At 47.0% G+C, this 23,239-nt stretch overlaps 1 protein-coding gene across 5 annotated transcripts in view; it reads left to right on the top strand.

The window, feature by feature from the left end:
- The window catches only part of SFXN5 (sideroflexin 5), a 131,788-nt gene that overhangs the window by 54,622 nt on the left and 53,927 nt on the right, over positions 1-23,239 (top strand). For all 5 annotated transcript variants that reach the window (XR_005212451.1, XM_037807596.1, XM_037807593.1 and 2 more), the window contains exons 6-9: positions 1,360-1,385; positions 16,974-17,027; positions 18,003-18,059; positions 19,456-19,521. Coding sequence is in view for 4 of the 5 variants with exons in the window: in XM_037807596.1 (XP_037663524.1) it covers positions 1,360-1,385; positions 16,974-17,027; positions 18,003-18,059; positions 19,456-19,521 (203 nt within the window). In the remaining variant the exon portion in view is untranslated. The remainder of the gene's footprint in view (positions 1-1,359; positions 1,386-16,973; positions 17,028-18,002; positions 18,060-19,455; positions 19,522-23,239) is intronic.

Below are 23,239 nucleotides of genomic sequence, written 5' to 3' on the forward strand. Positions count from 1 at the left end.
CTTTGCACTCTCACCCTGGCTGCAGTTGTCCCAGAATCACACAGCAGGGGTCCGACTCACCCCAGGCTTGGACCCCGAGTCCAGGGCCCTGATGCCCCCTCCAGGCCGTGGCTCAGTGCAATGGGGTATCAGAGGGGGTAAGGTTGGGGGCTGCTGCCATGCAAAGGCCTCGGGTGGCTGGAGAGAGGGTCCCTGCCAGCGGGGAGTTCTCAGTCTGATGGGGCAGTGAGGACCCCACCCTGAAAGCCTGACATCACGGGGGATGGAGAAGAAACACCCAGTGAATGGTGGCGCCCAGTAACCCCCTCATTTTGCGTCAGGAGTGTCAAGGCCGCAAAGGCTCCAGGCAATTTTTAACCATGGCTGTAAGTGTTCCCCAGTCCCTGCACTTGGTCAGAGCAGGAGACTTCAGGCTCCCACCCCAAGCCTGGCTCCTCTTGGCCTTTTAGGCACGTACTCCTTTGAGGGCCTCACCAATCTTAGGATGTCTCCCCAGGGAGGTGCAGGTGGGAGGGCGGCGGCTCACACACATGCAGTTATGCCCACTTGGAGTAAGGAGCTTTGCTTTAGACGCAACTCAGATAAGTGCAGTTGCCTGCTGTCTGGCCACCAGCTGCCCGCTGCCACAGGTTAGAGGTTGGGGACAGGAGACTGCTCACCGACAGCCGTGGGGGTGGCAGGAGGCTCTCTGCAGTCGGGGGCCCATGAGGAAACATGCCCTGGGCCTGGCTGTGCCTCACACCAGCTCTCTCCTGCTCCACAAAGGATGTCCAGCCAGGGTACTTGAGATGTGAAAAGCTCTGGTGTTGAGAAATACACACTCGGGGGCTAGGATTCCCTTTCCAGAAACGGCTCACGATGCCAGGAAGTCAGGGTCTGTGCTAGAAGGACACACTGAGGGAAGGAGGGTGCCCTTCCAAACCCTCGGCAGACCTGCCACCTTGTGTAGTGAGTGTGGGTGGGGAGAGCTGTGCCCCACGGAGGGGGCTCCCCCAGGATCGCTAAGTGGTAGAGGGGTGGTGCCACGCAGGGGTAGCCCTGCCTTCAGGATGGGCCTCTGGGATTTGGAGGGAAGCTGGAGCTGTTTGACTAGAGGGCCACAGAGAAAGGGAGTCTGGGGTCACAGGGGACCCTTTTCCCCCTCAGGACATAAACACTGGTGCTCTGTCAGCAGCAGCACTTTGCTGGGGAGGGCTGGACTGGGACAGGTCGGGGGGGGGGGCTGGAGGTGCCCCCCGCCTAGCTGGCCTGAGCCCCTTCCTCAGGGCCATCGACAAGACTGAGACCAAGAAGGCCGTCCAGGTGTCTCCGCTGCTGGGGGTGGATGAGAAGACCTGACTTTTCTTTCCCCTCTTGCAGGTTACATTCCTTTTGGGACACCAATTGTAAGTATTACCGTCAAAGGATTTTCTTTTCTAAAAAATACTTCAGTGTATAACTTTACATCACTGTCCATAAATATTTGAGTGAGTTGTTGAATTAGGATAAAATAGCATACATTTCTTTTCATTTGCCTCAATGTGCCCCATCAAACTTTCTTCCTTAAAAGGTGTGCCGATTTGTACCCACACAGGGTCTGAAAGTGCCTTCATCCTGCCCATGTGCCATCCTGAGTTTGTTATTAGCATGTGGCAGCTGCAGGGAAGTTTTACCAAAGTACTTGGGAAGTAGGAAAATAAGGGTGCCTTCTGAAAAGTAAAATTTAAAATTAATACAGAGAGTGTTTTCAGTGTTCTGTTGTTTGGTCTGGAATCAGGGTTACGTTTACTCTTAATTTATTGGGGTAAAACAAACTACAGAAGACTGCATTCATCGTAATGTGCATTTATCATGGTGAATGTGTCCATGTAAGCATCACTTGGGTAAGGATTTAGAACATCATCAGCTTCTCAGGAACCTCTCCCGTGCCCGTCTGCATTACCACTTTTCTGACTCTATCGCTATATTCTAGCTTTGCCTGATACTGAACTTTATATAAATGGAATCATGGTATGTACTTTTTTGTGTCTGGCTTCTTTTGTTCAACATTGTTTGTGAGGCTCACCATATTGTTAAATGTAGTATTAGTTACTTTTCATTGCTGTATAATATTCCATTGTTATAAATATAGCAGAATTTCTAGTGTTGGTGAACAGTTGGTTGTTTCCAGCTTGGGGTTCATAACAAATAGTGCTATTGTGAACATGCTTGTACACATCTTTTAGGGGACACGTGCCCTCATTTCTCTTGGATGTATACACAGGAGGCTGAGGAGATAACCACAGGCAATGCGTGATCCTAGATGGATCCTGGATCGGGCGAGGGGGTGTATAAATGGTATAGTGGTTTCTTATAAAGTTAAACATGTATTTGCCCTAGAACCCAGCAATCCTCCTTTTAGGTTTGGTAAATGAATACATATGCCTACTCCAAGATCTGTACACAAATGTTTATAGCAGCCTTATTCATATTAGCTTGCAACTCAAAACAACCAGAATATCCATCGCCTGGTAAATAAATAAACAAATTGTAGTATATCCACCTAATGGAATACTACTCAGTAACAAAAAGGAATGAGCTTCTGGTATCTGCAACAGCCTGGATGACTCTCAAAAACATTATGTTAAGTGCAAGAAAGCAGGTACAGAAGGCTACTTACTATAGCTGTTTATATGCCATTTATGTGACATTCTGGAAAAGGCAAAACTGAAATAATAGAATTCAGACTAGTGTTTACCAGTGACTGGGGCCTGGGAAAGGAGATTGACCATAGAGGAGCACGAGGGAACTCTTGGGGGCTATAACTGTTTTGTATCCTAATTGTGGCTACACAGCTGCATGCATTTGTCAAAATTCATCAAACCAGTCATTTAAAAAGAGTGAATTTTACTATACATAAATGATACTTTAATAAACTTGACTTCACATTAGTATGGATATGCAAAGGATTAAAAGTGCCCAAAGCAATGATGAAAATATTCTTGAATTAGATAGTGGTAAGCGTTGCACATCTTTGTGAATATACCAGAAATCAGTGAATTGTATACTTTAAAAGAGTGAGTTTTGTGGGATGTGAACAATATCTCAATAAAAAAAAAAAAAGAAAAGAAAACAGGATATCAAGGACAATTTTGAAGAGAAGAACAAAGTTGGAGGACTTGCCATACTATATATTAGATTTTTTTTATGAGATAAACAATATCGTGTTGACACAAGGATATACAAACAGACCACTGGAACAGAACGGGAGTCCAGAAACAAACCCACATACATGTAGTCATCTGGTTTAGTAAATGTCCCATACACTCAGTGAAATAAGGGTTTTCCATGATTGATGCTGGGTCAACTAGATAACCATATGGTGAAAAAGTGAAGCTTGGCTCCAGCCTCACACCGTACATAAAAATTAATTCCTCATTGATCATAGACTCAATTGTGAAAATTAGAACCAGAAAGTTTTCTCCAAAATAACATGGGATATTATCTTCATGACCTTCGTGACCATATATAAATTCTTAAACAGGACATAAAAAACACTAGCCATAAATTAAATTATTGATAAACTGAACCTCATTAAACTAAGAGCTTTTCTACATCAAAATATGTCATTAAGACAGTGATAAGAGGGGCCAGGGAGTGATATAAAGAATTCATACCTATCAATCAATTGATATAAAGACAATGCAATTAAAATGACCCCTCCCCCCAAAAAAAAAAAAAAAACTTGGTAAAAGATATACAAATGGCCAATCTCTGTAGTTATCTGGTAAATACAAAATAAAACCACAATGATATACCTCTACTCACCCCAAAGAACAAATAATATTAAAATGACTGACAGTACCAAGTGGAACTTGGAACATTCGTACACTGCTAATGGAAATATAAATTGGTGCAATCACTTTAGAAATCTATTTGGTAGTATCTACTTAAAACTGAACATGGGCATTTTGTATGAAGCAACTAGTATCTGCTGTATGTTTTCATTGTAAATATATGCTTTTCCCTTTGTAACTAATAAGTTAATTGTGGAGTGAAACTTTGAAACTATGTAGATATCTTGTTCTCAATTAGTCAGTCACCCACTGGTTTTAACATCTGTTGATGATTCTCACCTGAATCAGTTATTAGTATAGTGGTTATAAAATGATGATTTCCTATATATATCATATATATCATCCCTTCTCTGTTTATTAGTTGGTACCACCCTGTAAATAAGACTTTTTCCCTTCTGCCACCCTTTTAATTTTTTTTTGTCTTATGTATTTTTTTATTTAGTGGGTAATAATATATTCCTGTCATTATTCATTTTGATATACAAACTATGCCAAATGTGACCAATAGGAACACTTCAAGTGGTTTCTCTGCCCGTTTGGCATGTCCCTCTCATTCTTTGAGTATTTCAGTACTTTCTGGCACAACAGGCTATTCCAGGCTAACCTTGTACTTTCTCTGCCCCAGTCCTGGACTCATCCATTTCTCCAAGGAGCCTGGTTCCTTTCAGAGGGGAATGGTGTTTAGAAACCAAGATCTAGATGCTAGATGTGCTCACTGTTAGTGGACATCATGGCTTCTAGGCCCTCTCACAGCAGAGCTAGGAGATAAATTCATGGGTTTATACTGACACCTCTAATTCCAATCCAACGTCTCAGGGCTCACCCCCCCCCCCATATGTGTAGCTCCCTTCTCCCCAGATGAGAATCCAACAATTTATTTACTCACTTGCTAAATCCTATACATACAAATAAAAGAGCTTCAGAATTGCTACATCAATACCACTCCCAACACATGTATTACACAAAGCCCAAGATTTCTTTGAATTTTTTTTGACCTTGGAATTTATTCCACAGAGACTGTACAGTTAGAGAAATATGTTCAAAATTTACTTGAATTATTTTTTTCTATGTGTTTTTTATCTATTTTATGAAGAGTTAGGTTTATTTGTTTCTGTTGGCAGTCAATTTTAACTGTCCCCCAATTCTTACAGATTTAATTCTTTTGGTTAGGTTCTGTAAGATGCAAAGAAAATTTAGAGGAGTGACTCTGGAGAATAAGGAGTGGTACTGAAATTCAGCTGAGGGTGAACCTAGAATCGGTGACTTCGGGTGAGGTCTGACTGTGGGCTGAGCTCCTTCCCGTGCTCTTGAGTCAGGGTTCCCTGCAGATGACTTCAGAGGCAAGGACCAGCGGGGGGAATGGCTCGGTGTCCCTGGCTGCAGGTCAGCCTTCCTCTCTTCTCCTTCTTCCTCTCACTGAGTTTGAATCTGTAGATTGGGGATCTGCAACTCAACAGGAGAGTGCCTCTCAAACTGTGTGATGAGGGATCTTTTACTCTTTAAATAGCCATTCTGCCATGGACGATATTTCTGGAGGGCTGATTCTTGGAGGAGGATTCCCCCGGAGAGGACCTACCCTAGTCAGTTTTCCCCAGACAAGACAGGTACAGATTTAGTTTCTGAATATATAAAATACAAGCATGGGTCAAAAGTCAAAGCTATTAAAAAAAAAAAAGGCATATTCATAAAAGTTCCATTTCCTCTTTGTCCCTTCTATCTCATTCCTACCCATCATCTGTAGATAAACAGTTTTGTCCTTCCTGTTTCTTTCTGTAAAAATAAGCAGGTACTTAGATTGTAAGTTCTTACAGCAGTCAAATCTATTCCTGAATTGTAATGGCTACCTCCAAACTTTGAGATACTGATCTCTTAGTGAATAACCTGATTGGTCTCTGGAACATTGGGTATCTGTGTGACACCTGAAACTCAGAGCTAGAGCTCAGCAGATATGAATATCAGTATTAGTGCATACAGCAACTGTTAAAAAAAAAAAAAGGCCAAAGGAGAGCCCAAACTTCAATTAGTGATATGAATGAAGCAGATCTGGTTAAGACTAGGGCAAACTGGGCCAAAGGGTAAAGGTCAAAACTGACTGTGTTTTAAAACTTCAACTTCCATGTGAGACCAAGGGAAGAGATGTCTATTTGGTGCAGGACCTATATTTTTTAAACAGTATAACTCTACAGTCAGTTTGTTCAAACACCACAATTACATAGAACTTTGAATAGGAAGCGAGATATGGTAGGTTAGTATAGGTTGGAGTGAAATAGTGATGCATCCCAAAGTAATTTGGGCTGAGAATAAAAATATATTTGCAGGGGCCCCCTGAGGAGCTGGGGGAAATGCGGAAGTGTTGGACTTCTTCACCTGGACTGATGCTGATGTTGTCACAAACATTGAAGACTGGTGGTTTGATGTACTGAGCCGTCTATCATGGGACTTGCCCTTATGAAGTTTGTTACTGCAAAGGAGAGGCTAAACTTGCATGTAATTTTGCCTAAAAGTCTCCCCCTGAGTACCTCTTTGTTGCTCAGATGTGGCCCTCTCTCTCTCTCTAACTGAGCCACCTTGGCAGGTGAACTCACTGCCCTCCCCTCTATGTGGGACCTGACTCCCAGGGGTGTAAATCTCTCTGGCAACGCAGGATGTGACTCCTGGGGATGAATCTGGACCCAGCATTGTGGGATAGAGAATATCTTCTTGACCAAAAGGGGGATGCAAAATGAGACGAAATAGTTTCAGTGGCTGAGAGATTTCAAATGGAGTTGAGAGGTCACTCTGGTGGACATTCTTATGCACTATATAGATAACACCTCTTAGGTTTTAATGTATTGGAATAGCTAGAAGTAAATACCTGAAACTACCAAACTCAAACCCAGTAGTCTGGACTCCTGGAGACAATTATATAATAATGTAGATTACAAGGGGTGACAGTGTGATTGTGAAAACCTTGTGGATCACACTCCCTTTATCTAGTGTATGGATGGATGAGGAGAAAAATGGGGATAAAAACTAAATGACAAATAGGGTGGGATGGGGGGATGGTTTGGGTGTTCTTTTTTTACTTTTGTTTTTTATTCTTATTCTGATTCTTTCTGATGTAAGGGAAGTGTTCAGAAATAGATTGTGGTGATGAATACATAACTATGATCATACTGTGAACAGTTGATTGTATACCATGGATGATTGTATGTTATGTGAATATATTTCAATGAAACTGAATTTAAAAAAAAACTTTATTGAAGGACATTAAAGATTATGAATCCATAAAAAACATCCATGATGTTGTTGACCTCTGAGGAGAGAGAGAAAGAAATGGGATCTGGGAGAACAGGGGTACTTCATTTGCATGTGTAGTGTTATTTTTTTTTAAAGGCAAAATTTTCACCAAAATTTGACAATGGTAAATGTGACAAAACATGGATGCTCATTATATTATCTTCTAGATTTTTCTATATGCTTGAAATATTTAATTATATAAATATATATATTTTAGAAATATGTAAATAATTATGGAGAGATTTTAAACTATTCACACCTTCCTTATATAGTTTCCCTAAAACTACTGCATTGTTCTGAAATATTCTGAAAAAGGATTATAAATTTCCCACCCTAATTGTGTTTTTTTTTTATTTATTTCCTTGCATTTCTTACAGCTATTGATGTATGTATTTTGAAGCAGTGGTGTTTGGGGTGTTCATGACAGCTTTATCTTTTTGATGGTTATAATCTCTCTAAATATACATACATTCTTATGAAATATCCCAGTGTTATTGAATATCATTGCTTTGAATTCTACTTCATCTTGTATTAATATTGCTATTTCCTGTTTTGTTTGCCTTGTATATTATTGCATATTCCTTTATATCAGAGCAACATTAATTTCTGTCATTGTGTACTATATGTCTCTGGTAGACAAAATATAGCTGACTTCTACTTTTTTACCCAGTTAGAGAAACCTTATCTTTACGTTTAATAAATAAATGTAATTCATTCATCTTTCTTTTGCACTGGGAGACCACTTGTCCCAGCCATCAAGTGGTTTATTTTGTTAGTTTGTTTATTAAGCATTCTTATTATTTTCGTTTTTTTTCCTGATTTGTACTAGAGAGAGAGTTTTCATTGGTCCTTTTGCTTTCTTAAGGATCTTGGAAGGAGAGCTTCCTAATTCTATGTGAATGTGTGAGTGTGTGTTGAATGTTTGGCTAGAGTACTTATTTTAATAATATTCAGAGTGTATGGGCTGTGTCTGAATCCTCGCTTGTCTGAAAATGTCTGTTTTTTCCTTTCACACGTGAACAATAGTTAGCCTGATTCTCTTTTCCTTTATAGGTTAACTCCTCCCCATCCAACCTGTTCCCTGGGATCTTTTGGTATTTTTTTCTCTTTATCTTTGGAATTCAGAAATAGATCCAGGATTTTAAAAAATATCCTCTGTTTCTATATTTTTTATTATACAAGTAGTATGTGAATATGTTCTTTGGAATTCAAAAATACCACCAGGATTTTAAAAGAATATTTTAAAAGCTATGTAAGTAATATATAAATATTCTGAGTTGACAGCTCAGAATTCAAACAATACAAAAAAAAAGTATGTCTTTCTAAGGACCCACAACCCCACATCTGCTGCCAGAAGTAATCTCTGTTAGAAGTTTGGTTTGAGCTTCCAGGCCTTTTTCTATCATTTGCATGCACATGAATCATCATTTAAAATTATATTTTTGTAGTTTTTTTTCCATTGAAAATATAATAATATACTTATTTATCTACAATTCATTTATTACACTTAACAGCTTGCCTATGTATAGGTCTGCTTCATCCATCCATCCATCCGCCCAGCCACCCACCCATCCACCCATCTACCCATCCACCCATTCATCCATCCATCCATCCATCCATCCACCCACCCATCCACCCACCTGCCCATCCACTCATCTACCCATCCACTCATTCACCCATCTATCCATCCATCCATCCATCCATCCATCCATCCATTTGTTTTTCCTGCTAGGCAGTAGTCTTTCCCCTAGTAATGGATTTAGGTTGTTTTTACCATTTACCATTAGAAACCCCTGTGAAGTTCTTTTTGCACAAATAGGATTTCTCAAGGGCAGATTCCAGAAAGTTAATTTACTGTGTAAAACGTATGCACATTTAAATTGTTAATAGATATTGCCAAATTTCCCCTCAGAAAGTCTTTCACCACACCTTCGTAACACTGGTATTCTTTTTTTTTAAACATTTTTGCCAATCTGATGGGGAAGGAGGTGTTACAGTTTTAGTTTTCATTTCCCTGGGCACCAAAAATATAGCACCTTTTTTCATCTATTTATTGGCCATTTGTATTTTCTCTTTTGTGAATTACCTGTTCACATCCTTTGCCCATTCTTCTCTGTTTTCTTGTTAATTTATAAAAGTTCTCCCTATATATTGGATATTAATCCTTTGAATCCTATAGCAAATCTCTTCTCCCAGTTGTTTTTCCTTTACTCTGTGATGTCATTTGTTATAGAAAAGTTTTAAATATTAATATTTTAAAATGTAATCATCTTTCCTTGGATCTCTTTTGGGTCTTGTCCCTTTTTCTCACCTCCACCTCCTTTATTAAAATAACCACATTTGTAAGGGGGTGATGTCTAGGAATCAGCTCTCAGATGTATTTATCAATTCTTCTGTTTCATTTTCTAATTCATTCATTTCTGTTTTTGTTTTATGAATTCCATTTTTCTTTTCTATGGTTTGTTTGTGGTTGGTTTTCTTACTTCTTGCCTTGAATGCTTAGTTTATTTATTCTCATTCTTTCCTCCTAATAAAAGTGTATAGGATGATGTACACAACCTACACTCAAGTGTTCAGAAAGTAGAGGAAGGAAGGAAGGAAGGAAGGAAGGAAGGAAGGTAGGTAGAAAGGAAGATAGGTGTGGCACACTTGGGGGATCTGGTTGTCTGAGGGTGGAGGAAGGGGTATGTTGGACTTCCATGCATGGGGTTTATATTGTTTTTGTAACTATCCTGTAAGTTTGAAAGTTTTTCAAATAAAAAAGTTAAAAAAAAAAAAAAAGTGTATAGGACTGTGACTTTGCCTCTGAGTATAGCTTTGGCTATATCTAATACATTTTCACATATAGTGATCCTACATTGTTATTTTCTAAATAATTTTGAAATTATGGTACCCAACACATTTTTAATTCCAAGTCATTGGGTTTTAAAAGTGTATTCTTCTGTTATTATTTTCCAATTTACTTTTTTTCAGAGTGTGACCTCTACAGTTATGCCATTTGGGATTTATTATGGCTTTTTATATGATTATATCAGTTAGGATTAGATCATCTGCATATAACAGAGAAGCCAAAATAACAGTGACATAAAGTAAAAGGGTATTTCTCTCTCATGTCAAGGAAGTTTGGAATAGGCAGATTCCCACAATGTCATCAGAAACCCAGACTTTTATCTTTCTACACCACCATTCTCAGTGTTGGCTTCTATCTTCAAAGTCACCTCTTAGTTCAATATGCCTGCTGGAGTTCCAGCCATCACATCCACATTCCAAGAAGGAGGAAGAGGTGAAAAGTAAAAGGATATACTTGCCAACTGAGTCCGCTCCCTTTATGAAGCCCTCCTGGATGCTTACGTTTCATGTACAATGTAGCTGGGTACGTAGTTCATAGGACTTTGTTAAGTATGAAAGAAGGAAAGAATGGTTAGGAGATAGGCAAACACGAGTCTTCCATAATCATTTTTAAAATATTCCATCAACACTGGAAAAAAGAGATGTATCTTTTGGCAGTATCATCTCTTTGCCAAGTGGAGAACTGAGTGAACCAATGTTGAATTTGGGGCTCATTTTCCCACCAGAGGCCAAATGGACCCTTACAAATTTCATGGTTGCCATCAACAGGGATGAACTGGGTAACCCAAGGGCTGTCAGCCCTGCCTCTAGTCACTGAGTGTGCTCTCTACTACTCCTACCTAAGTCCTTCCCAAGTCCTTTCAGGATCACAGTCCTGCTGGCACCCTGGGAGCTTGGCAGACGCTGGGAATGTCTAATCAAGACCCATCCTCTGCAGCCCAGAATAAACAACTCTCTGTGGATAAATGTGGCTGGCGTGAGGCAGGAAGTCCTCCAGCATGCTGTGTGAGCACCTGGTAGAGGTGAAGAACCAAGATCCGGAATAGCTGGGCCAGAGGCTGGTTCCCAGAGGAACCTCGGGACGTGGAGAACTGGGGGCCTTCCGTCTTGGCACTTTGACATGGACGAACCACAGGAGGACCCATGGGTCCCGCTCCCTCCCAGAGCCGCTGCCCGGCCTTGGATGAAGGGAGCCTTGTGTGAAAGGCGCTCTGTGGCTGCTCCAGCGTGGCCACCCCAGGCCCAGCTCCCACCAGCCCCACAGCTCCCCGGGGCCCACCGTCACCTGGTAACGCTCAACGGCTCTGCAAACGCCTGGTCTGAAGGGCCGTGAAGGGTCCAGTCCCCACCTTAGGGAAGCCTCTGTCGGATACGGTGGCTAAGAAATCTGCATATGCAGAAGCCACCCAAAACACTTACCAAAATAGAAACAAGGGCGCCAGCGCATCTGATGGGAACTGGGTTCCTGAGTGATGGGGGAGAGGGGTCAGAAGGCTGGCCGGGCCTTGTCGGTGATGCTTCTGGAAGCTGCGGCCATGCTGCCTCCTGCCCAGGTGAGTGCCCCACCCCACTGTCGCATGGCTTTGCCTGAGAGACCACCCCCCCCCAGCCCCCATCCCTGCCCAGAGCTTCAGGAGAAACGCGCTGGTTTTCTCCCAGAGGCTGCTGCCAGTTTAGTCAGCAGATTTCACAGATCCACTGGCACCCATGTAGTGTCTTATTTTAAGCTTAACATTTGAAGATGGGAACTTTTCCCTCCTTTGGTGTGTGGCAGAGAGAACCCAATTTATACATAAGCCCGCAGCTAAGCCAGCGTGCCCAGGGCTGCTGGGGACCCCTGGTCCCCGAGTCGGGTGCCGTTCGGAGGTCCCCTTCTTTGGGTATCTGCCCAGACAAGCCCCACCAACCACGGTGGCTTCTGATAACCGGCGGCTTCTCTCCCAGGGTTCCCACAGACAGCTGTGCAGCCCTGTCCTCTTCCTGCACATGTGGCTGGGGAGAGGCAGGGCCAGGAGCTGGCGCAGTGGTCCCCTCCCATCCTGTCCTCTCTCTACTTCGCCCACTGTCCGTCTGTGCCCTGCACCCTTAGCTACCATGGCGCCTCCCAAGCCAGGACCTGGCCTTCTCTTTCCGGTCCGAGTTTCTCCCAAGTGGCATCAGCGCCTCCCTCCTTATCCCTGCCTGCCCTGGTTGCTGCTGCTCCCCCCACCTCATTGCATCCGGAGCCCCTAAACCCGGGGACATATTGCCCACACCCAGCTGGGGGGCTGAGGACTGCAGTCTGTGAGTGCCCAGTGAGTGAGTCTGGTGGCCCCGGGTAATTCTATGCAGATTTCTGTCTTGGGAAATTAAGAGCTTGTAGTCTGCAGGCCAGACCTTCTCATGGACATCGAAACCCCACGTCCTGGAAGGTGCTAGTGTAGGCCACCTCATCTCCATGTGGGGCTATGAAGGGTCCACTTCATGTCAGGGCTTGCCTGTGCCCCGGAGCCTTTCTGGCCTTTCCCTGGCATTGACCAGTCATTTGACAAAAGAGATTTTCTTTAACTGCCTGGGATCCTTTTGACAGCAATACCCCTGATGTGCTGAAGGTTACTTTTCAGATCATTAGCCCCATAAATCGAAGGTGAAGGCAAAGGAGAAGGGAAAGACAGGCAAGTGGTGGGGTACCCAGGCCCACGATGGGTCTATCAAAAACGAAGAGGGACATTTTAGGATTGAACTTGCGGGTTAGTGTGGAGGGAAAGGATATGATGTCAAAGGACTGTTATTTTACCAGTGGAGACTCCTGGATGTGTGAGAAGTAGATGTCATGTGGCCTCACCTCTCCAAAGCGATGGTCTCTCAAGGAGACATTCTTCAAACATACTCAGTACTGAAATGAGGCCAGGGCTGGGGTCTTTGCTATGTCCATACTCCATGCAATTAGGACTTTAATAAAAGGACTTCAGAAGAGATGACTGAGGTGGACACTGTCACGATCCATCAGAGTCTCTTCCCTGGCCAGGCACTACTTAATGTTCTAAATCATCAGTGCAATAGCAATGTTTTTCCAGCCTGTAGTGGGAGCCTAGTTTTGTGCTGAGTGCTTTGGGTGACATCACAGGGGAAGTTCCTGATTCTGTCTTCAGGAGCTCATCATCCTTTGAGGGATAAAACTGTGTTCAAGGATGAGCTGGCAACAAGATGAGGCTCAATGGTGCAATGCAGATTGTGGAGTTCAGAGAAAAAGAGAGCCCATGGTGGGCAGGAGTGGGCTGGACAAGAACTAGAGAGGAGGAGAGGAACCATACCTGCAACTAACACCTGCAGGCCAGACCCCGTGCTAAATTCTTTCCACCGGTTATCTCTTCTCAGAACCCTCCAGAAAGGCCCCAGGATTATCCCCATATAACATGCGAGAAACCAGAGGCACAGACTGCTCAAGCAACCTGCCTGTGGTCACAGCTGGTCAGACCTGGAGCCAAGATTGGAGCTCAGCTCTTCCTCCCACCAGAGCCCGAGTGTGTGTTAGTGCCCCACGCCCAGCAGCCTGAGGAGGAAGCAGCGAACTTAGAGCCAGGTGTGCCAGGAGGACACCTGCCCCCAGCTGGGAGCCATGGAGGGGACCCCGACTGTGTAGTGAACCAAAAATGGGAACAAAGGATGTAAGATTTGGCCAAGGTCTTGCAGCGATTATAGGGTGGAGGCCGGGCTTGAAATCCTAGCTGCTGGCTCCCATTTCCCTCTCCTTCCACTTTCCCTTTGTACCCGCCACATTCTGGGCTCTCTCGGCCTGTCTGCGTGGCCAGCCGCCGGAAGCGGCTCCCTCTTGGGAGAGAGGCAGTCTGCTGGCATTGGAGCCGGGTGGACCGGCTCCCTCTCTCTATCCGTCTCTTTCCCCCTTCCCCCTGCCATGTTCTGGAAAGGGCAGCGGGAAGGAATGTGGGCAGGTTGCACCAGAGATATACATTTGAGAACTGAAGGGAACATTTATTTTTAATTTAGACTTAAAAAGAAAAGAGGAAGTTATAAAATATCTGCTCTTGCTCCTGGGAGTGTGCAGATGGTGCTGCGTTTTGCCTAATAGGGAATGAGCTGGCATCTGCGTGCTTCTGGTCCCTGCCAGCCTGATGGCAGGGGCCCGGAGGGCAGAGTCCCTGCTCCCCTCGCCACAGCCTCCAGTGGCTCCCTGGGGTCCCATTTGGCCAATGACGCTTTGTCACACTGACTGCTCCTTTTGTGAACTGCTGTTGGGATATTAGAATTTACCTACTGTACGCACACCCGGGCACCTAATTAAATCATCCGGTCATTTTCACGCCCTGGCATATCAAGTGCGTTTGATCTGTTGGCCTGCTGTGGTTAGGGGCCTTATATTGCTCTCCTCCCATCTCCACTGGGAGCAGCATGGAGCGTGCCACATAGAAGACGCTCAGTAAGTGAGTATGGAGTGCTGACTGAATTCCCTCTTCCTCTGGGTTCCGAGGGATGAGCTGGAGAAGGAGCATCCTAAAATCAGAGAGCCGGGGTCCCCAAGCCAGGAATCGGGAGACCTCTTTCTCACCTTACTAGGAAGCCTCGGGCAAATCACTGAATTTCTCCAAGCCTCAGTTTCCCATTTGCAAATTAGGGAAAGTAATCTCTATTTTTTCTGACCCCCAGAGTTGTTATGTGACATATGGGGACATGCTTGGCAAAATCAGTCGAACTATACCTTTAAGAAAGCACAAGGGGTTATAATATTACAGTCAGAGGCGCTGGCATGGACATCGGGCCCAAGTTATGGCAGGAAGTTGGGGTAGGAGGCTGGGGGTGGCCAGCAGGGTGAAAAGCCCACTGGTCACAAGCCATGTGCAATGTGTGTGTGTGTGTGTGTGTGTGTGTGTGTAGTGCAAAGTCTGGTTACCAGTTTAATTTATATAGGCTTCTGGTTTGTTCTGGAAAAGACAATGCTATTTTTTCTTAAAAAAAAAAAAAATGCCACAAGGTGAAACAATAGAAGATGAAAATGAGACAAGAGGAAGATTAGAGACGAGAAGAGAAGATGGAGGCATGAGTGTGGTTCAGGCAAAAATGCATGCCATGAGGATCAGACCTGAGCTTCCTAACAGCCAGGGGGAAGACAGACACAGTGAGATGGCTCAGTCTGCAAGACAAATGCAAACCAGTTGCTCAGAACAGTTTCTGACCTGGAGGCCAGAAAAAATCTCCTCTAAAAGGATTCGTAAGGGTGACTCTGTGATGTAATGAGCAACGTCCTGGGCAACGGTTGTCTGGTAAATACAGTGAGTCCCATGGGGCTGTGTATTTTGCCAGTGAGACAATAGGGATTGAATGTAGTTCAAGTCCCACGTGTGTTTTATAAACCGACAGATCGGGGGAATGATGTGCAGAGTCCCAAACGTGGAGAACAGCTTTCATTTCCCTGGGCTTTGGGAGGCAGTTGGATGTGCACAGGTGTCCACATGTGAGCACCCCCACTCGCTGGCTCCCACCCTCCATTCCCAGCCCCAGGGTCTCCAGGATCTGCTTTTCCTCCAGGGTCCAGGTCCTGGCTGGCAGGCTGACCAGGAGGAGGTCCTGGGGCCCCGGGATACACCTTCACATCTCCTACCTGTACCTGAGAATGGAATTTTAAACCGAGGTAGGACCTCCAAGGTCAACTCCTCCACTTCATAGCTGAGAAAGCTAGATCCCCAAAGGGGCCAGAGAGCACGCAGGGACGGAGCTCAGTCTAAGACCGAAGATCTCCTGCATCACTCTCCTCTCCTCCTAAGCCGACACTGCAGAGAGAAGGCGACTTGGGGTCTCACTCTGGGAGAAAAGCCGCAAAAGATAATTCTTCATTGGATCTGTGGAGTGGCTTTACATTATATAATTTTATTCAAACTGATATGGGCCAATAAATATAAATGTGTGTATGTGCGTGTTTGCTGTTTTAAAACATTTAATGTTTAAAACATGATTTACTAATGCTGAGGATGTCTAGAATTTGATTTACGGCCTGGTATTGAATGTTTATACTTGTTCCTTACAGAGATTCTTGCCAAAGAACCATTTTATCTACAGGAATAATAAATAAGTCAATATGTGGATGGTTGTGCACATTTTTTCCATATGCAGCATATTTGGTGGATGTTATTTTGCACACAAACACTCCAAAGGTAAAATTGAGAAGCCGCATGGATCCTTGAAGTCCAAGGTTTGGCAGTGTCCAGCTCAGACAGTTGATCTTGACTTAAACCAAAAGAACAAAGCCAGTGAGTCTGGGTCTTAGGTGATATCTGGGCTTTGGGAATGATGGATTCATGTATATGTAAGCATACTTAGCCATATGTGTGCACATGTACATTGATTTACCCATTTATTCATTCAATGAACAAATATTTATTAGACATCTCTGTTCCACGCAGTAGCTTAAACTTGGTATAGGTTTTTGTTTTGCAGAGGCTCAGAGAGAACAGATACAAATCCCACAATTTGTTTCTATAAAGCATTCAAGGCCTTTGAAATGATTTTTATTTAATCCTTACAAAATCCCTATTGGATGGTCAGGTCATGTCAGAGCTAGGTTATCTGAGTTGACGTGAATGTGTTCCCTTTGTTTGCTTTTTTGTTTTCATTGCCTTCCCTCTCCCCCTATTATGGAAATTATACAAATCCATTGTTCAAAAGGATATGAAAATATTTTAATAGAATGAGAGAAATGCCCTGCAATCTGACCTCTAGAGACATGCACAGTTAACAGTTGGCAGGCTGTGCTGTCGTTTTTCATCCTTGGAGATATGTCTGTGTAGGTGTGTTTGTGTATGTGATTACACAGAAGATGAGATTTTTTTTATTTACAAAAATGGGATTATACTGTACAAACATTTCTGCTACTTGATCGTTTTTCGTTGTGCACCATCTCACTGTGGGCATCTTTCCACTTCGGTTTGTATAGATCCAGCTCACTCTTGTGCATGGCTGTATAATATTTCTTTACAAAAATGTCAGGTGTTTCTTTTGATTTCTTCAGCCTTTCCTCTCTCATTCTCTCTTTCCTAGGTTGTTGGTCTTCTCTTGCCAAACCAGACACTGGCGTCCACTGTCTTCTGGCAGGTAATAGTCCCCTGGCAAACAGAGGGCCCCTGGAGGAAGGGCCCAAACAAGTGCTGGTTTAGAACTCCCAGGCCTAGTGTCTTCTCTCCAGGATCCCTTGGGTAGAGTCGGCCCACTCCCCACACCTCCCGTGGCCCTGGCTGAGCGGGTCCCATGCAGCCCAGCACGAGTTGAGCCATTAGGTGTCATGCTAACCTCTGGACAGAGGCAGTGAGGGCCGCCTGGTGCCCTCACTGGGGACACGATGGATTGCTGGTGGCCCCTTGTTCAGTGGTCAGTGACCCCGAAGCCCACAGCCTCATCTGGCATCAGCCTTGTCCAAATCTGTAGGGGAAGGAAAATCCATCCCCAACCCCCAAGGCAGTGAAATGGGTAAAAAAGCATCACTGACCCTGTTCTCTGCTCTTTGAGGCAATCTGGGTTGTGGCTTCCTGAAAATAATTATGTCTCTGTGTTTGTGCAGAGAAAGAGGGTCAGGAGGAAAACATGCCTGTCTGATATAAAACATGGAAGAGTCTTCCCTGAATAAAACTCCCAGCAGTGCTCATGTTGGGCATTGGAGGTGGTGCAGGCTAGTGGGCTGGGATATTTTTTAAAAGGTTCAAGGTCATCAGTCATTCCAGGGGCCTGAATGTCACAAACCTGAGTAAGTAATATAATAAGGAAGGCCACGGCCAAGGCAGTGGGGCCCGTCATGGGCACTGAGTACCATATTCCGGGAGAGGTAACCATCCTGGATGGGGGTGGGCTTGTGGGGTGGCAGGACCAGCCATCCTGGTTTGCCAAGAACTGAGAATTTTCCCAGGACTCAGGACTTTCCATGCTAAAACCAGAAAATTCTGGGCAAACTGGGACGGTGGGTCATGCTAACTGTTGGGACGGACAGAACCAGCTAAGGGCTGGAGACAGTGTCCTGTTTCTTCCTGGAGGTCTGTGGCTGACTTCTGACTTCTCCTCTCCCCCGTTATCTTGCAGTGGCTGAACCAGAGCCACAATGCTTGTGTCAACTATGCAAACCGCAATGCTACCAAGGTGAGCAGCCCCGACGACCACCTGTGGTGGGATTCAGGCTGGGTGACCTGTTATCCTTCCTCCCCTGGGACATGCCCATCAGCTGTGCCTCCTCTGGGCACTTTAACGTGTGCTGCCTTTCAGAAGAGGTGGAACACTCAGACCTTACTGTGCTGGGGGCAGAGGAGTCTGGGCAGGACCCCTCTGGGAAGGGGCTGTCTATATGACATGAAGAAGGCCCTAAAATGTCAGTCTGGTGGTGATGGTGCAGGGAATAAATTCTGGCCTCAGAATTTTTCTGGATCTTGGCTCAGGATGACACCAGCCACGTGGGGAGTGACGTCCCCTAAAGCATCCTCCGAGCTTGCCTGGAAGCTGCCTCAGTGCGCCCAGCTCCCAGAATGCTGGCCACAAAGCTGAAGGATGGCTTCTGAGAGGAGAGGGGCCCGAGAGGACCAGCACCTCCTTCCCAAGTCCCTGCACTCCTGGGGCGAGCTCATGGGGGAGGCCTGGCCCCCCATTCTGTGACCCAGGAGGAGCTGCTGGGCCCCTGCTGTGCTGGCTGGGACACCTCTTCCCTGGCGGAGTCTCCGCCTCAGCACCAAGCCCAGGGGTGGGGTGGGGAGTCTATGTCCGCTTTGGTGCCGTCAGTTTGGGGTAAGAGAGGATCCTGTTTTCTAACCTTGGGCCAGAGGTGGGGGGATTTGGAGCTGGGCCTGGGCAGTGGGAACTAAGGGGTCTGATACCCTGAGGACGTCTCCCCTCTCCCTCCCCTGCCTGCCCCATCGAAACTTCCATCCGGGGTCTCTCTCCGCTCCCCACTTGCACATCTTAAACCAGACATCCCCCAAATTACGGTTGTGTCATAGTGAAGGACAAGTTCCTAACTTTTAAAAAAAAAAAAATTTAAGTTGGAACTTGGCGTACATTCTCCATAGAAATATTGGAGATTATCGTCTATGGATGTGGCAGCCCAGTTGCTGCCTAAGTTGATGACGCCCAGGAGAGGCTGGCTCGGCACCCCCATTTCCACCCAGAAAGCGCTGCAGGTGCAGACAACCCCCAGCCACATTTCGCCTTCCAAAACTGGAAATGGTGGACCCCAGCCGCAGACGGTCCATGCCGCCTTGCTGTTGTCCCCCGCCAGCCAGCACCGTGTGCCCCTTACCTTTCTAGGGCAGGGCAGAGCTGAAGTGGGCCCTCTAGCATCTCCCCAGATGCTGCTGCCTTGTGTTTCCACCTCTAAACGGAGCTGGGCGAGGCCTGAGTCCCCTTGGCTTCCAGATCCCTCTTCCTTCCCTGACCTTCCAAGCTTGTGAGCAGGGGTGCTGCTTGCTGTTGGGGGAGCTGTTTGCGAGGGTGGAGTGGGGGAGCTCTGGGTCCCCAGGGGGACTGAAATTCTGCCTCTGTCTTCCAGCCTTCACCTGTGTCCAAGTTCATCCAGGGCTACTTGGGGGCTGTCATCAGTGCTGTCTCCATCGCCGTGAGTAGCTCCCTGCCCCTTCCTCCTGGCCCTGCTGCTCTGCGGCTGCCCCACCCAGCATCGCCGGCCGGTCCCTGGTCTTTGGGTCTGGGCCAGGGCAGGGAGTGTGAGGGGGTGGAGGTTCAGTGGAGGTTCTAGGCAGAGAAGGAGGTGATGCTGGTGGCACTTCAGTAGGGTGAGAGCAAACGGATGCTCCACGTTTGGCAAGCAGACAGGGAGGTGAGGCGGTGCCTGTGGGCGACGGGAAGTGCTCCCACTCCAGCCGAGGGCAGGGCATGTATATCCCTCGAGGTGCACCGGTTTCCCCAGCCTGCTGCTCAGAGGAGCCTAACTTGGTGACACACCAAGGAGGGGACGGTCACAGAAATGATCCTTCCAGGTTGGCCCAAATGCCGCCTGCCCTGTGCAGGCCTGAGCTCCGGAAGCACTGTTGTCCACTCCCCTCCCACGTTCTTCCTGGGGGCAGAAAGATCCTCAAGATGGGGTGACAGGCTCAACTCAAATCTTCCGCAGGACTTTGAGAACATGGCGGCTGCTCAGGAGGGGAGGTCTGTGGGCTGCCATGTGAGCACAGAGATGGGTGGTGGAGCCCTGTCTCCTGGATGAGGGCACAGGGCCGGTGGCACTGGACACAGTGAGAGCCTGGGCAGAAGCCAGAGAGGAAGCTCAGGTTCCCAGGACCTTGCCCACCCCACGCTATCCCCATCTTGAACCCACCACCTGGGGCTCTCTAGATCCCTCCTGGGTGGCCTCCTATGTCACAGTTCTGGGGGAGAAGTGTCACTTGACGACCTGCGTTATATCATTCATTATACAAGAAATAAATGTTGTTGGCAAGAAAAAAAAAACACTAGAAAATGTAGATGAAAAGAAACCATTCCCATTATTGTAAAGAATTCACATATAATAATCTTTTGGTAAAACCCACTTTCTCATCTTTCCCAGGTCATTAAGTAAACATAATATTTGTTCACAACTATGTAATAACCTATTGAGGCATACACCGTAATTTAGTTCACTGTTCTTCTAAAGCAGGGATTGGGGGTTGTTCTGCAATGGCCTCATTTAATTTACTCTTGTATAGACCAGGTCAGCTCTGAACAGCCCTTTTTTTGGGGGGTGGAGTCCCTTCTTGTGCCAAGATCTTTCTCCTTCCCTAAATCCTTATGTCTTACCCCAAGCAAGAAACCAGGCATTGCCGAATCTATTTCGATGGCTTGCCAAGAGCTGCCATCCCTACCTGGTCATCCTGCCACCAGCACGAGACTTCCTTTAGGGCTCATGCAAAGTGGGGATCCCTGAGAGGGGAAAGGGCTCTTTTGCCTCCTCCTTGCCCTCATGTTGGAGGAGCCGATAGCTCTGCTTGGCTTAGCAGCTTGAAAATCCCATTTTCCTTCTTTGAGACTTAAGGGCAGGGTGGGGAGAAGTTGGTGGAGAAGAAGCCACATACGGAAGGCGACAGCGGTGCGGAATGGGAGGGGGTCCCTCTCCAGTGGGGCTTCCTTCCCACAGGCCTGGGGCCCCGGCTCTGTGCGACCCTGGTCCTCACTCTCCCATCCCAGGGGCCATCAGTCATTCCATCCCAGCCACTTCCCAGGACCAAAGTTCACCCAGATTCCAAGGGGTTCTGAGGCCCAGGCCCAGCAGCTCCTGGGGATTTGGGCCTCCCAGGGCCCCATGACTGGAGGACTCCCTCCTCCTGCTCCCTGCCTAGCTCCAGAGGCCCCTAGGGAAGGCATCCCCTGACCCCTCTGGCCCTCCCTATTCTCCATCCTCCCAGGTTCCAGAAACTTCCATCCTTCCCACGCACACCCCTTTACTCCCTGGTCATTGTTCTGTGGCCTGAGCCTGATGCCCCAGCCGGATTACAAGTTAACCCAGGACAGGGACTGCGTCTTCTCCCCTGCAGAGGGGAGCTCGGAGCCATGCTCCATAAACACTTACTAATTAGGTGGCCAATTGGTCGCTGGCCTCCGGAGGCTGCTCTCTTCCCCAGCCCACAGGCCTTGGTGGCTGTAGCGTCCCTCCGCCCGGCGTCTTCACACAATGAGGGTCTAACTCCAGCAGATGCAGTGGAGTTTCTGACTTGGAAAATCTGCAGCTTGATGGCTTTCCTTTTGTGTGCGTAAATCACAAAACCTCCGAAGAAAGGGGCTTTATCTTATTTTCCTTTCCCTTGTTCCCTGGAACCCCAGGCCCAGCCGCCTCATTAGCTGATCTTGCTTCAATTAGTGATGGATCCGCTCCCAGGGCGAGCCTGTGAGGAGGAGATGGCCTGCAAACAAGTGTCATGGCCCCAGTGGTTGGCCCAGCTCCGGCATTAATTAAAACGAGCCCCTTCAAGCAGGTGGCAAGGACGGGGGCTGACAGGCCGAGGGCCAGGCCAGGGACCGAGGGCAAGCTGGAGCAGAGGCCAGGCCCTGGGGAGTGCAGCCTCCTCGACTGGACCCTGGAGTTCTCTACCCCTCCCAGAAGAGCCCCTGGCCTTGGCTGGCAAACCCCCAGCATCAGGGATCCCCAGTTGTCACGACCCCGAAAGGAAGCCCATGCTGGTTGCAGGACCACCAGGGTCGGGGGTGGCAGCCTCCTGGCAAGCCATCCAGATAGATTTCGCAATGCCTGGCTTCTTGCTTGGGAATAAAAAAGAAATTCCGTCTTAAGTTATTTTTGAAATCTAACAGTTTGCTGTGTTTTAACAAAGGAAGCCTTGCTTGTTCCTCACTGCTCTGTGATTTGGGGGTTGGCATCAAGTACGTCTGCAGTTGGCCCTCGCTGGGCTCTCGCTGGGTGGGACCCTCGCTGGGACTCAAGGGGAAGAGGGAGGCAAGGACCCTTCTCCTGCCTCAGGGGGTCTAGTACGTGCCAGGCACTTGGCAGGTTCTTGGGGGTGCAGAGACTGGTGTGGCTTTCGAGATGCTGAGAGCAGGAGCTGAGAGTTCTCTGTGGTAAATTGGAATTACGGTGAAGCTGACCCGAAGGCGGGCTGGCACCCCAGGGAGGGGCCCCTAATTCACACAGGGCTGGCTCTTATAGGACAGAAGGCAGGGCTGCGTGTTCCAGACAGAGGGCAATGCACGTGCAGAGGCACACAGGAGAGGGCGTGCAGGACAGGTCCAGGAAACTTCCAGAAAGCGAGTGTGGCAGGCACGTAGGGAGTGAGGGTGAGGAGGTGGTGAGGAAGTGGGAGGAGTTAGCAGAGGCCTGTTTAGGAAGGACTGTGGGTGCTTTGCCAGGGAGTTGGGTTAAATGCAACCTGGGCTTGCGGACCAGGGCATGGCAGGAGGTGCAGGTAGAAGTGGGCTGGAGGAGAAAGTCGTGGGGAGTCGGCAGGCCCGGCAGAAAGAGGATGCTGGGTGGGAGTGGACCCCCGACCCCCCACCGCCACCCCCAGCTAGAGAGGAAGGGTCAGAGCTGGAGTGCAGCATGGCCAGTCAGGAGCTAACTGGTGGAATCAGATCCAGAGAGATGCTTTGTGCCCATTCCTCGAACCCTTCAGCTCCAGCCTTAGCTGGCTGAGGTCTTTCCCTGCTGGGACAAGATTGACCTCTACTCCCAAAGGTGCTGGGCCCTGGGGGTGGGAGGGGGGTGAGGGTGGGTTCTATCTGTGCAGGATGCAGTGGTTGTGTGCTAACCTATACTACTTGACACTCGAGTACAAGGAGGTGTCCCGGGGTCGCTGGGCTGAACCCCCATACCTCCCAGCTCCCACCGCCTAGTG

This window comes from Choloepus didactylus, chromosome 17, assembly GCF_015220235.1.
Source record: "Choloepus didactylus isolate mChoDid1 chromosome 17, mChoDid1.pri, whole genome shotgun sequence".
Classification (NCBI taxonomy): Eukaryota; Metazoa; Chordata; class Mammalia; order Pilosa; family Megalonychidae; genus Choloepus; species Choloepus didactylus.